We start from the raw sequence: 13,622 nt of genomic DNA on the forward strand, positions 1-13,622 counted from the left end.
TTCTAGGATAAAATGTTCTAGCGTTTCGTCCCCTTGGTGACATATAAGACACATCGGGTCTGTTTCATTTTCATACGTTTTAATTCTGTGCGACTGCAGAATGTATGTGCCGGTTAGCTTTAGAGGAATTCTTCCTATGTCTCTAGCTGATTGACATTTGATTTTTAGTAGTGGATGTAGCATCCCGTGGTGGAACTACGTGTAATTTAAGTGTTGTAGGCCTTTGAAATAAGAAACCATTCTTGTTATTGAGTCACTCCAGTGTTTTTGGATAATTCGGTTTATTAATGTGATCCATTTTTCTTTCTTCATAGGTATATCAAGGTAGGTGTTGATTTCATCCATGTTATATTTTGTTAGGATCTGTTTGATTTGTATAAACCAGCTATTACTGTCCACCGACTTAACACTGATTTGTCTCCGCGCCAGTTGTTTTTCCGTGCTGGTTTCATCTTGGTTACAGATGCTGTTGAAAAATCAAAGGGCTCTTTTGTCAATTTGCGTTTCGACGGGTAGTATTCCTGATAGTATGTACACCGCCGGGTCTGTTGTTGGTGTAAGAAGAGAGAGCAGCTGTTTCAGTAACCTTTTCTGGAAATTTTCTAGTTGAAGTAGCATGGCCGTTTTGGGTAGTAATAGTTCCATTCCGTAGAGTAACACAGGACTAATGTATGTTTTAAACAGGTGTACCAATGTTTCTGGATCTAGTCCTTTATGTCCATGGAAACCACCACCAAATAGGCCGTATGCACTTCTTCTAGCTTTCTTGATATTTTTAACGCTTTCCTTCATTGATGTTGGTCGAATTATTCCAAGGTGTAGTGCCTGTTTGACATTTGGCATAACGTTATTTCCAATGTAGAATATGCACTCGTTGGTATGAGTTTTTGACAGCAGGTTTAAAGCCACACTTTTTTTGGGCTGTAGCTCATAGCCTTTCAGGTATGCAAAATCGTGCACCATATATATCAACACTTGTGTGTCGTCTTCTTTTGTACTATCAGCTACGATGGACCTAGATTGGGTCCATCATTTCTTTATGCTTCAATTTGTTAAGCCTTTTTCTATTCTTTATTTATTTTGCCCATCATTCTCTTTTATTTATTTTTGTCGCATGTTTTTCTCTATTCTTTATTTTTTCCTTTTTTATTGTCTTCTTAATTTTCTTTTGCTCTTTATGCTGTATTTTTTGTCCATTATTCTTTGTTCTGTAAACCCCATCCAGAAACTCAGGTGTTTCAATCAGAAGTCTTAAATATCAGTATGCGTCAGAATTGTCATAGAACATATCTTGAGCGAAACAGTATTGCATATGTAAAGTGTTTTATGCTGTCTATACTTTATTTGGGGGGATTTCAAACCTATGTCTTTATAAATAGTCTCTTCTGTCTTCTTGATGAATTTCAGACTGAATTATTTCACACACAAAAAGGAATGAACACAATATGGATGATTCTTTATTCGTGTTGCTTATTCTTTAGTTTTCTATGTTGTGTCAAGTGTTCTACTGTCTGTCTGTTTGTCTTCTTTCATTTTTAGTAAGGCGTTGACAGTTTATTTTCGATTTATGAGATTGAGTGCCCCCTCTGGTATCTTTCGTCCCTCTTTTAAGATCTTGAAATCAATGAAGTTCCATGAATGTCGAAGAGATTTGTGCGGGAAGGTTTTATTTTCAATAAAATATATATTTACGACACATATGTGACGATACAATTACAATTTCTATCAGTTAAAGATTCGTAAAAACTTCTTTCTAGATTCACTTCAATATGGGAGGCTCAAACCAGATCATCTACAAGCCAGGGATGTATAAATACGTAGAAGCTTTATGACCAATATAGTATCGACCGTGCAAGGGCTGTCTAGCCTGTCAAGTTAGTTAAAAACTTCGATCATCAACCAATATGTCCTAATCAAATTACTAAAATAAAATCTTTCAACATTGCACAAAAATAAAATAAAAAAATTACTCCGTGGAACATTCAAAACGCAAAGTCTCTAAGCATATGACAAATCAACAGCCCAAACACATCAAACCAATGGATAACAAGTTTTATATTTCTGACTTTGTACTAGGAGTTCTCGTCCTCTATGTGTGTTTTTGGTTACTTTTGCAATCTCGTTGACTTGCGTATTTCTCTACCTGCAGATTGTTTCACAATGATAGGTTGACTTTAACCGAAAGAAAGAATAATGATATTAAACTATGGTTACATTTATGTTAAATGTTTAAATCGAACTTCCATGCAATGTTTTGTTCATCTATGAGAATAGCCAAAAAGGAATAAACATTGTTAAAGTCTTGACTTACACTTAATTTACACAACACGCCAAATTCAACTCGAATAAATGGTTAATGAGTGAATAGTTTTAAAACATATTCGTATGAAAATGTTCTAAAAGTGCTGCATGAATATGTGTACTTGTATTGCTGTTTAATAAGGAAAATCAACTATGAATTATTTATATTGTAATGTATGAGAAATCAAATACATTTGACGTCTGAACCATATGTATTTTTTGTTATAGAAAAAAAATCATTATTGACAAACCAGTTCACCAGCAAATATATACTTATATAATATCCGTTAATTATAAAATTTAAAGCCTTATTTTAAAAAACGCCGGCTAACTTGATTAACATTTTTCATTTGTTTACTTCAATGTATTGGCCAATACTAAATAAAGATAACTAAAAGTATGTCGACATTTCATTTTAGGGAAAGTTCGTGACATACTAGTATCTATCTATAAGCTTATCTTTCGCATTGTGACAAACTAAACTAACAAAGATTCCAAAAATGACCGTTCTGATTCGTTTTAAATGTATGTTAGTGTTCCTGTCGGGGATGCTTTTGTTTTCTAGCGCAACATCACACATACCAGACACCAAAGAAAAGGAGAATTCTAGAATTGATAAAATTGAGGAATTGCTGACAAATCAAAATGAACGAATTCGGACTTTGGAGAATATTGTAACTAGTCAGAAAAATGAAATACAAAATTTGCGAGATGAAGTGTCAGATCTAAAAAGCAATGATCGAATTCATGAGCGAAAACTATTACGTCTTGTTGACATTTTGGCAAAATCTACCCCTAAAATAGCGGATGTTGTTACCAGTGCGTCTATGAATGATTCCAAAATGTCGAAAATACTAAAGAAAGATATAGCAGTCGAAAAAGGTAAGTGTAGTCCTAATTTGTATAATTTAGTCCGGGGGAGGGTTACTTCCTATATTTTTAGTGGTATGAGTGTGCCGCAAAACAGGGTCCCTTTTACGTACCCTGCTGGTTAGAACAGAGTCGCTATTGGATGCCCTGCTGGTGAGAACAGTTTTTTTAAACAAAGTATTAGTCTAGTACATGATCGCTTTTTTAACTGTTTAAGATACAGTCTAGAACCCGTTTATAGAACAGCATCTATGTTTTTACGGTCTAGAACAGGGTATACATTTTCCGAGAGTGTCTAGAACAGGGTATGTTTTCAATATTTCTGTTTAGAACAGGGTATGTTTTTTAATGTTTTGTGGTTAGAACAGGGCATGATTTGGCAATTGCTGTCGGCACAGTTATACCCGAAAAGATAGTCAGTAACCACCGGGACTTTAGTGACAAAGAGAGCACATGCACAAAAATGCGGGACTATACTGTTAGAAAAAATTATCATTTAGTTTCACAAACAGTAATGCTCTCATGAGTATTTGGAACATACGCGTATGGTCATGACCATATGGGTATACACTCATATGGTCCGACCATACGCGTATAGTCCGACCGTACGCGTATGGTCAGAGTAATTAACACTTTGTTACAGTTTACCCGAAGTTTGACCGTTCATTTAAAAGACGCTATCATATAGGTAATTTTATTTATATTATAATAAAAAGATTAGCTTAATAAAAATTAGAAATTTCTCATAGTTAATTTTATACCGATGGTCATTACCGATGGTCATTACCGATTTGTTGTTAGGAGTGTCGACTTGAAAAATAAATTCCAAAAATTTATTCCTAATGAACTGTTACACAAGAAGTCACTGGAAAGTAACATAGTTTATTTATAATAAGTTGTCTACTGAATATGTTGTATTGCAGTCATGTTACGTTATTTGAGATCTAGAGCTTCTTAAAAACACCGTAGACATATCGGAATGGAAGTAAATGTCACCCAAACCTACATGCAAGAATGTAATTAGCGATGAAAACTAATTATGGCATCAATATTTAAATTTTACGTAGTATTTGAAATATATAATTGATACATTGTCATGTAACCATAATTTTTTTTTTAGATATAGCTTTTGTATTATTGAAACGTTTATAATGCAATTTGAAAAAAAAAAATACTATATGGTCGAAATACTCATATGGTCCGGCCCGTTAATAACCAAACGAGTAGTATATTAATACGCGTATGAACGGACCATATGAGTATAGGCATATGGTCAAAATACTCATATAGTCCGGAACATATACTTTATGACAAGCTATCAATCGTCCCGATTATACGAAAATTAATTGTACACAGAGACAGACCACTTTGAGTTTCCTTATTGTTTTACAATTTTTAATGTTGGGGCCTTTCATATTGGCAATGGTTTCGCTCATTATGAAGGACGTAAGGTGACCCATAGTTACTTTTTTCTACGTATAAAATAAACAGCTGCGCCATGAGCGCATGATACGCCCGACGTCTTGTGTGGAAGTTTTATGCATTAACCATAAATAGTTTCTGAGAAAGTTTTAAGCAATTACCATTTATTTCTTTTGAGACACGGCGGGACATGTGAAACTCCCCCCCCCCCCCGCACACACACTGGTTTTTTTTTACAAATATCACTAAAATAAAATTTTGAGTCACCACCAAAAAATATACAAATCTTTAGATTAATATAACAAAGAAGTGTGTACAGTTTCAAGCAAAAATCATAAATTGTTTTTGAGATACAGCGCGACATGTAAAACCCCCTCCCCCTTTTTTACAAAATATTCAATAACTCAAAAATGAAATTTTGAATCATCACCAAAAAGTATACAGATATTAAGATTAATATAACTAAGAAGTGTTTAAAGTTTTAAGCCATAATCAAGAATCGTTTTTGAGATATGGTGTGACATGTGAAAAAAAAAACACACCCCTGTTTTAGTTACAAAGTGCCGTAACTCAAAAAGTTTAAATCTTATTTTCACCAAAAAGTATACAGATCATTTGGCCACCATAAAAAACAACTATATTAAGTTTCATGAAATTTAGATAAGTCGTTCTCAAGTTACGCCGGACAGACAGACGGACAGACGGACAGACAGACAGACGGACTGACGGACGGACGGACACTGGACATTTGTATACCATAATACGTCCCGTCAAAATTTTGACGGGCATATAGAAATTGGTTACTGTTGGAAAACTTCTCATTGGCAATTACACCACATCACTCCATTGTATGCTATATAATGCAGGAGGAATACTGTTCATAAAGCTATGACATGATTTTCATAGGCCTTTTTTTTTTTATCTAAATTTAATCATAATTTCGTTTTTAACATACCATTCTTAGATGCGATCAGGTTTTTCGTAATATACAATTAGCTCCGACGAGTCAGAAAATGCTTTCAAAAAGCTTTTAATGACAAATATATGCTATATGATAAATCCTCTACTATAAACATTCCATCATCGATATAACGGATTGTTCATGTGAGGATGTCAAAAAGAAGATGTTTTCTTTGTTTTACAAGCTAAACATAACGTTATTCTTACCGATAAAAAAGAGAAGTATGTTACTGCTGATGTTAATGAAGCTGTGTTATTCAGTCTTATGTATTTCATCTATTAAAAAATACCTAACTTCAAAGACTTTTTGCGTTTAACTGTTTCGTGAATTGCCTCCTGCATTTCTCATCCACTCGTCCATTGACGTTATTTAAAAAGATTAAGTATCCAAGAAATAAGTTACAATGCTTCACATGACTTTTTGATGTTTTTCAAAAATAAATGGTTATAGGTTTTTTCCCTATGATAAAGTGTAGGTCAAATCTGTTGGAATATATACTCACAGAATATAGGTGTAATCAAGTCTTTGGACGGAAGCATTTACTTTTGTATTTACATGCTTATATTTGATCTGCAAGTAAAATTATAAGAATGATAATAAGAACAAACCAATTAATTAATGATTAGCATAATAATCACTTGACAGTATATCCAATCCGATAAAAGGGTGATTGATGGTCATTGTATGAACTCACGTCAACCATTGAACGGTTGCCAATTGGCATATGACAATTACTTTTTCTCCGTTTGCACTTTTTATATACAGCAAGTTTTTGTCTCGCCTGATTCTCAAGTAGCAGAATGCAAGACAGGAGAATAAAAAATCCATCAGGACGGCGAAAACTATCTGTACAAGGTTTTATATTTCTGAGGGTAAAAGACCTAGATACTTTGTATACAGATGCCTTTTGTAACAAAGTTTCTGTCTACAATCTTTTAATTGTCATTGACCCCAGTTTCCTGGGATCCGTTTTGCTTAAAGAAATTATTCATGGTCATGTGAATGTCTTACTTACCATGACTGGTGTGATTTTATGGTATACATATATACATTTCATATTATTATTTGTTAATCGTACGAACGATGAAACTACACACAACCCTTATATATTGAAACGACATGAAAAATAGAAGGAGGTAAGAAAAAACGTATAAAAACCATAATAAGAAAAAAGACAGGCATAACTAGGACTCAAAAAGTAAGAAAAACAGGTGAACAAACGAACTCCAGTAAAGTAAACAAATATCAATATTTTAAATAACTCGAAACTTATGCATGCATAAATAAAGGCAACAGTTGTATACCGCTGTTCAAAATTCATAAATTGATAGAGAAAAAAACCAAATCTCGGTTACAAACTAAAACTGAAGAAAACGTTTCAAATATAAGAGAACTACGACACAACAGAGACACAACTCCGAAATGTAACACACACAGAAACGAAATATAATATAACAATGGCCATTTTCCTGACTTGTTGATAAATTGTTGATCAATTTCCAATTGATTATTAAATGGAAGCGACAACTGGGAGGACATATAGTTCCCACTCCTGTGTCAGCACTGAAACATGTAACTGCTTTTTATGCTTATTTAAGCAAGCATGAAGACAATCCCGGAACACATCATACTCTAATTTTTGACACCGTGATAACAAATGAGAACAATGGCTATCATCCATTCACTGGAACTTTTATAGCATCTGAATGGTAAATTCAGTAGAAAATCTCCCATTGACTTTAATGCTAATATATGTATGGAATTAAATGTATACCTGATTTACCATTAGAAATTGGAAACTTTCATATAACATTCATGAAAGTATAAATGTAGCCATATCTTTTGCACTAATAAAAACATAGGGTGAAGCGGCATTTTTTGGGCATTCACATGGCCTTGTTTACAAACAATGTAGATTCGCACTGAAATCCTATACCGACCCCATTACTTTTCAACCCTGTAGTAAAACAATTAAGTACATTCAGCATTCATTTGTTATTTTTCAACTCTAGTTTTGATCTATCTGCCAAAAATATTTATTACAAACATTATCTACCAATCAGAAGAGCACATGACTTCAGTGTTATACAGATAGCTCTCCCCTAAATGGGCGGTCCCCGATGACGTATATTTATTTACTGAATATACCCCCTGAAAAAGGAACATATGTATTTACCTTTAGCTTACGTTAATCATGTCATAGATATGGACCGTACCAATTAGTAAAAAATACCGAAGTAGTAGGAGCGGTTTATTCAAACCTTCTTGAAGTATGCATCCAAGATCATATCACAGGAACCATCGTTATAAATACTAACCAAGGAGACGAAATTTATGTCAGAACATATGCTTCTTTCAGCACGTTGGAAGTATTTACAGTGACGGCGGCGGAAGGTCATCCTTCGCAGGATGGTTGATTTCAAACTAGAATTAATAAAATGTGTACAAAAATAGGTATAGAGTTTACAGTTTCATCATATTCAAAATATTGTCCATTAATATAAAGCTTGCGTTTCGATTGAATAGCACCTTTCAGAACTATTGAATAGCTCTAAAGGTGTAATACATGTACCACCATTGATTTCCCCCTATTAGTGTTTGTTAAATTTACACTTTTCAAAAAAAGAAATACTTTGCATGAGTAAAGTTTTAACCTGTACAGTACTATAGAAAAAAAAATCACATACCATTTTATTGCATATAAGAAAATAACCATCACTGGAAGTCAACCAATCAAATTTCTCCCCTTATTATATCTGTGTAAAAGGTTTTGATAATAGTCACTATGTAACCTCAAGATTACAAAATATTCTACAGAAATTCCAAATAAAAAAAACCAATGGTGCTTTGAAATACCCAAGCCATATCTTTATGACACAGAAACCTTTTACTGCAATGAAATGTAGGACTAATTACCTACAACTGCCAAATTCAAGGGAATACTTTTTTCGACCTATTTTCGTATACAAACGGATGTGACGTACAATGATTTGGTGGTATTACACATAAAGAGTCAAATATTTCCACAACGATTAACAAAAGGTATCTATATTATATATTTGAATTAGGGCAAAAAATTAGTCGACAACAAATCAACCATCAAATAAATGTCCTGAAGTGTTTCACAGAACTTGTATGATAGGATGCTGAAAAGCATCAAAGTTTAAAGAGGGGAAAAAAAGAATAAATGAAAATCAAGGAACAAACATTTTCCTCCGTATTCCAAACCCTTACTCAAAAAACAAATAATTTAGCAACAGCAACCGTTCCCCTGAGAAAATAAATTCGATCAAATGTGTACACAACGGATTCTGATTTCATAATATAAACTATTCAGTTTTAAATAAGATCGCGGAAAGCATAGCAGAGCAAAATTGTGACAACTATAGATAAAACATAACACCGCCTGAATTATATTTATAACTTTTGAACACCGTTATACTACTGTTGCCTTTTTTGAGCATGATAAAATCCTACAGTACTTTCAGGTTGCAATCAGTATTGTATTGTAAGAGTGAAAAAAGAAACAAGGGTTGTTAATCTGTAACACAGGCCTCTTTATTCTTGATTAACAAAAAAAGTTTGTCCCGCAGTAACATTTTTCGCTCTATTTGCTTTTCAAATTCGTATCTTTTCGGTTTAAATTGTTTTAATTTGAGTGTAAGTATTTAGAGTCTTGTTTATATGTTTTGTCCCCGAGGATAGAACCAGACCAAGAAGTCAGCACTTTTGTGTTGGCATGAAATATTATATGTTTATATTCTGTATATTTACTTTTTGCAAATAATGAAATTTGAAGAAATTTAACATGTGGTGTTTTTTTCTGTAAATACATTGATACATATTCAACAATTAACTGGTAGCAGTGTAAAGTTCAAACTAGGAAGAGTTTTTAATACTGTAGTGTCGACGCACGATTGTCAGGACTAACAATTTGTTTTACACCACCACCACAATTTTGTTTCAACACCATAGTAATTTTCGATAATTGCAAACAGGAACTGAAATGTTTAAGAACAAAGATTGGCGGTGGGTGTTTTTCTAACCACTATAACTTGTACAAATGTTATAGATAACAGTTGCAAGTCAACAATACAACGCAATAGATATCTGAGTAGTTTATTTCTTAAAAAAATAAAAAATGAAGATGGACGGATTTATGACGGTTTTATTTGTCAACAGTGACACCATAATACAAATTAAAAGTAAGTTTAATTGCTCTTTTTTCCGTTTCCATTTTATTATACTTCTATACTTAAACTAAGTAAAACGTCCTGCATGCGTTTGGCCGAAAGGACCTTCTGCGTATTCAATATTTTGCTTTATGTCTTTCTTCAACGTCTTGGTTTACAATTGTCACTTATTAATTTTATTTCTTCACAAACTTTTGTAGACACCAAACGACTGCTAGAAGGTGGCATACCAACCACACCAGTTCCTACAATAATGCCTACTACGACAGCGTTTTATGCCTACATGAGTCAACATGAACCATCCCCTAGCGCTCATCATACTCTCATATTCGACACAGTAGTAACAAATGAAAACAATGGTTACCATCCTTTTTCGGGAATATTTATGGTTCCAGTAAACGGAATATATGTATTCACTTTTAGTATTAGGGTGGATTGTCATAGTAACGGCCCGTATGAAATTGTTAAAAATGCTGATGTAGTCGGAGTGGTCAATTCTGATCTACAGCAGGTGTGCATTCAAGATCATCTAACAGGAACTGTCGTTATAACTGCCAAAAAAGGAGACGATGTCTTTGTGAGAACGCATACAGGAACACGTCACGGAATGATTGTGAGTGATGTACATGGAAGATCATCCTTCGCTGGATGGATGATTTCATCTTAAAAGAAAAGGATGAACTTATTTGAAATCATAATAAAAGTTTAAAAGATTTTAATTCCTTTATAGCATTGTTTTGAAAGCCTTCAAGTGTATTGTACAAAGCAAAATATTTGAAGAAGAACAATAGTATGTATCATGTTTGGTTTAATCAAGACATAAATAAAAGAAACAGTAGTATACAACTTTTCAAAAGTCTTAAATTGATGAAGAGAAAACAAATCCTGGTTTCAAATAAAACCGAAGACGACACATCAGCTATAATGGAACAACATGAACACTGAAATGCAACAAAAACAAACGCAAACATAATTAGAACCGAGCTATTTGATAACAACTGCCATATTCCTGGTTTGGTACAGAACAAAAAAGACAATGGTGGTGTAACGCTATACGACACATAAAATATCTTCTAATCTGGGGTAGGAGGTCGTTGTTTTAACTTTTGTTGATGTGTTTCCCTCGGTTTAATTTGTGACCCGGATTTGTTTTCGCTTAATAGATTCATGACTATTGAACAGCGTTAACTAATGTTGCCTTTATTTAAGGTAAAGATTGGTATTTTTTGCTTTTCCGGAATCCCCCGTGTGATGCAAAGTAAGGATGAACAACAACATTATATATAACATTTCATTGCAAAATGTGTTATCCAAAAGGTTGGATATACAGCGAACTTTAATTCATCAGTTCGACACACATTGATTCAGTCGGGACAATTTGCAGAGCAAAGGTATGTACGCTAAGAAGACGTAGATACTCCTTTTGTATACGTTAAGGCTGCGAGGTCACTCATTCAATTTTTGATTTATGAAAATATGAATGGGTGTATAAACAATCACGCTATCTCGATATCCAAAGACCAGAATGTGACTAAACACCTATCGTTCCGCCGCAGAATAATCACAATATCGAAATTCATTACCGTAACTGTTATTCACAGGAATTAGGTGTTGACACATCACTTAGAAACTCAATTTATACTCCAATTATACTAACCAAGGAGGAGATCGTAAATTATTATAGATATGTTCTATGTTCTTTTTGATGTAAGATATAGAACTAAATCTTTACTGTATTTGCTACATCAGTTACATAAGTGTCCTTACAAAAAAAATGTTATGGGTCTGCCAATCTCTACATGAAACTTTTTTCCAAACTATTAAGTTAAGATGTATTTTATCAACAATTACAACCAGGCTTCAGATCGATCAAGAGCTATGTTGAAACTACATAATATATTGGTAGTTTGAATGCTTCTATATAATCAAACTTGACATAACGTATATCTTGTTCATATTTTGACTTACATCGATATCTAAAAATTGACAAAATAGACAGAATGAGAAAAAAAATTTTGACAAAACAAGACTTCAGCTTCAACATTATGAACATTCTTTTCTATGTAGTAACATTCCGGTAACGCCTGCATATGTAGTATACCATTCAGTTGGAACGATATTCAATAGTGTTTTCTTTCGTGATCTTTTTAGTGATGCCCCTAACAAGAAAATGATTACATCAGGCTTTCAGTAAGTAAAATTAAAGATATCCCTTCGAAAATGCTATGGACGATATCACGAGTTGGTTCCTCATTAAGGATAATCACAGACGACGATATATATATCTTCCAATTGTCGTAACCACAAACCAGTACTTTTTCCTAGAATGAGGCATCAATGGATGAAACGTACTTTTTGTACTTACATGATCAACACGACGGTTGTCACATTTGGTATAGAATCGGCTTATCCTTTTGGTGCAACTAAGATCAGCACCAGGTTTGGTTTTATACTTTTGTTTAGATTGGTGAAGATCAGTCTTTAGTTTTTATGAGCATTGTGTGTCATTGTGAACGTTAAACGAGCCTTATCAAATATCAGAATGTTAGTATGTGTAAGGTCTAATATCTACGTTTATCTGATGCCAAAACAAAATGGGTATCTTTTTCGGTGAAATGAAGTTCCCAGGTTTACAGATTCATTGCTAAATCATAAAAACAAAGAGGTGACCATTTTAATTATATGTTTGAATTGATTTCCTGTCTGACTTCTTGTACATACTCGTACTATTTCTATTCTTGGTGTTGGTTCTTCATTTTCGTGTAACTCCTGGTTAACAAAATTAGTTTCTTCAAGTTGGATTTCGTCTGTTTCATCGTCGCTTGAGTGGTTTCCAGATTCTTGTCTCTCGTATGATTTACAAGGTCTTCTGGACAGAGCATCAGCATTTGAGTGTTTCCTTCCAGCTCTGTGTGTTACTGTCAAATTGTAAGTTCCCAGTTCTTCGAGCCATCTGGCTGTTTGACCAGTGGGTTTCTTTAGATTTTTCATCCATGATACATCTGCGTTATCTGTGCTCAGCAAAACTTCCTGGCCATATAGATAATGATGAAATGTCTTTAGTGCTATAATTACAGCAAGTAGCTCTTTTCGGGTTACACAGTATGCCTGTTCATGTATGTTCATAGATTTGCTTATGTATGCTATAACTCGTTCAAGACCATCTTGAATTTGTGACAACACTGCTCCGACAGCCTTATCACTTGCATCTGTGTCAAGTATGAATGGCAACTTTGGCAGAGGGTAGGCAAGTACAGGTGTACTTGTTAAAGCGTTTTTCAACTGTTCAAATGCCTTTTGACACTCATCATTCCAAGCAAAACGGTTATTGTTTTCGCAAATTTTGTGCATTGGTCTTGCAATTACTGCAAATCCCTTAACAAATCGCCTATAGTAAGAGCAAAGTCCTAAAAAGCTGCGCAACTGTTTTGCAGATTTAGGGACTGGCCAGTCATCTATTGCTTTTGTTTTCTCTAGATCAGTGGAAATTCCCTCCTCGGACACGATATGTCCAAGAAACCTAACTTGTTTTTGAGAGAAAATGCATTTGGCAGGTTTCAACTTTAGATGTGCATTTTGTAGACGTATGAAGATTCGTTCTAGCCTCCCAAGACCCTCTTCAAATGTAGAACTTCAAGATTTCAAGATTTCAAGATTTTATTGTAAAGCAACGCTCAGACACATAAATGTGTAACATGAGGTACATATATACAACTTACTGATATGATATAAAACCCGTTATGTGTGTCATTGTGAACGTTAAACGAGCCTTATCAAATATCAGAATGTTAGTATGTGTAAGGTCTAATATCTACGTTTATCTGATGCCAAAACAAAATGGGTATCTTTTTCGGTGACATGAAGTTCCCAGGTTT

The 13,622-nt window shown here is 33.9% G+C and overlaps 1 protein-coding gene across 1 annotated transcript; it reads left to right on the forward strand.

Annotated features, from left to right (window-relative positions):
• Window positions 1–2,747: 2,747 nt before the first annotated feature.
• Window positions 2,748–10,420, forward strand: LOC139525921 (adiponectin-like). The gene is made up of 2 exons (XM_071321130.1): window positions 2,748–3,183; window positions 9,948–10,420. The coding sequence occupies exons 1-2, from the start codon at window positions 2,802–2,804 to the stop codon at window positions 10,412–10,414; spliced, it is 849 nt and encodes a 282-aa protein (XP_071177231.1). The 5' UTR covers window positions 2,748–2,801; the 3' UTR covers window positions 10,415–10,420.
• Window positions 10,421–13,622: the final 3,202 nt, after the last annotated feature.

Source organism: Mytilus edulis, chromosome 6, assembly GCF_963676685.1.
Source record: "Mytilus edulis chromosome 6, xbMytEdul2.2, whole genome shotgun sequence".
NCBI lineage: Eukaryota > Metazoa > Mollusca > Bivalvia > Mytilida > Mytilidae > Mytilus > Mytilus edulis.

Coding starts and splice junctions, on each gene's coding strand:
- LOC139525921 (XM_071321130.1), top strand. CDS start 2,802: ATGACCGTTCTGATTCGTTTTAAATGTATGTTAGTGTTCCTGTCGGGG. Junction 3,184..9,947: donor AGATATAGCAGTCGAAAAAG/GTAAGTGTAGTC, acceptor AAACTTTTGTAG/ACACCAAACGACTGCTAGAA.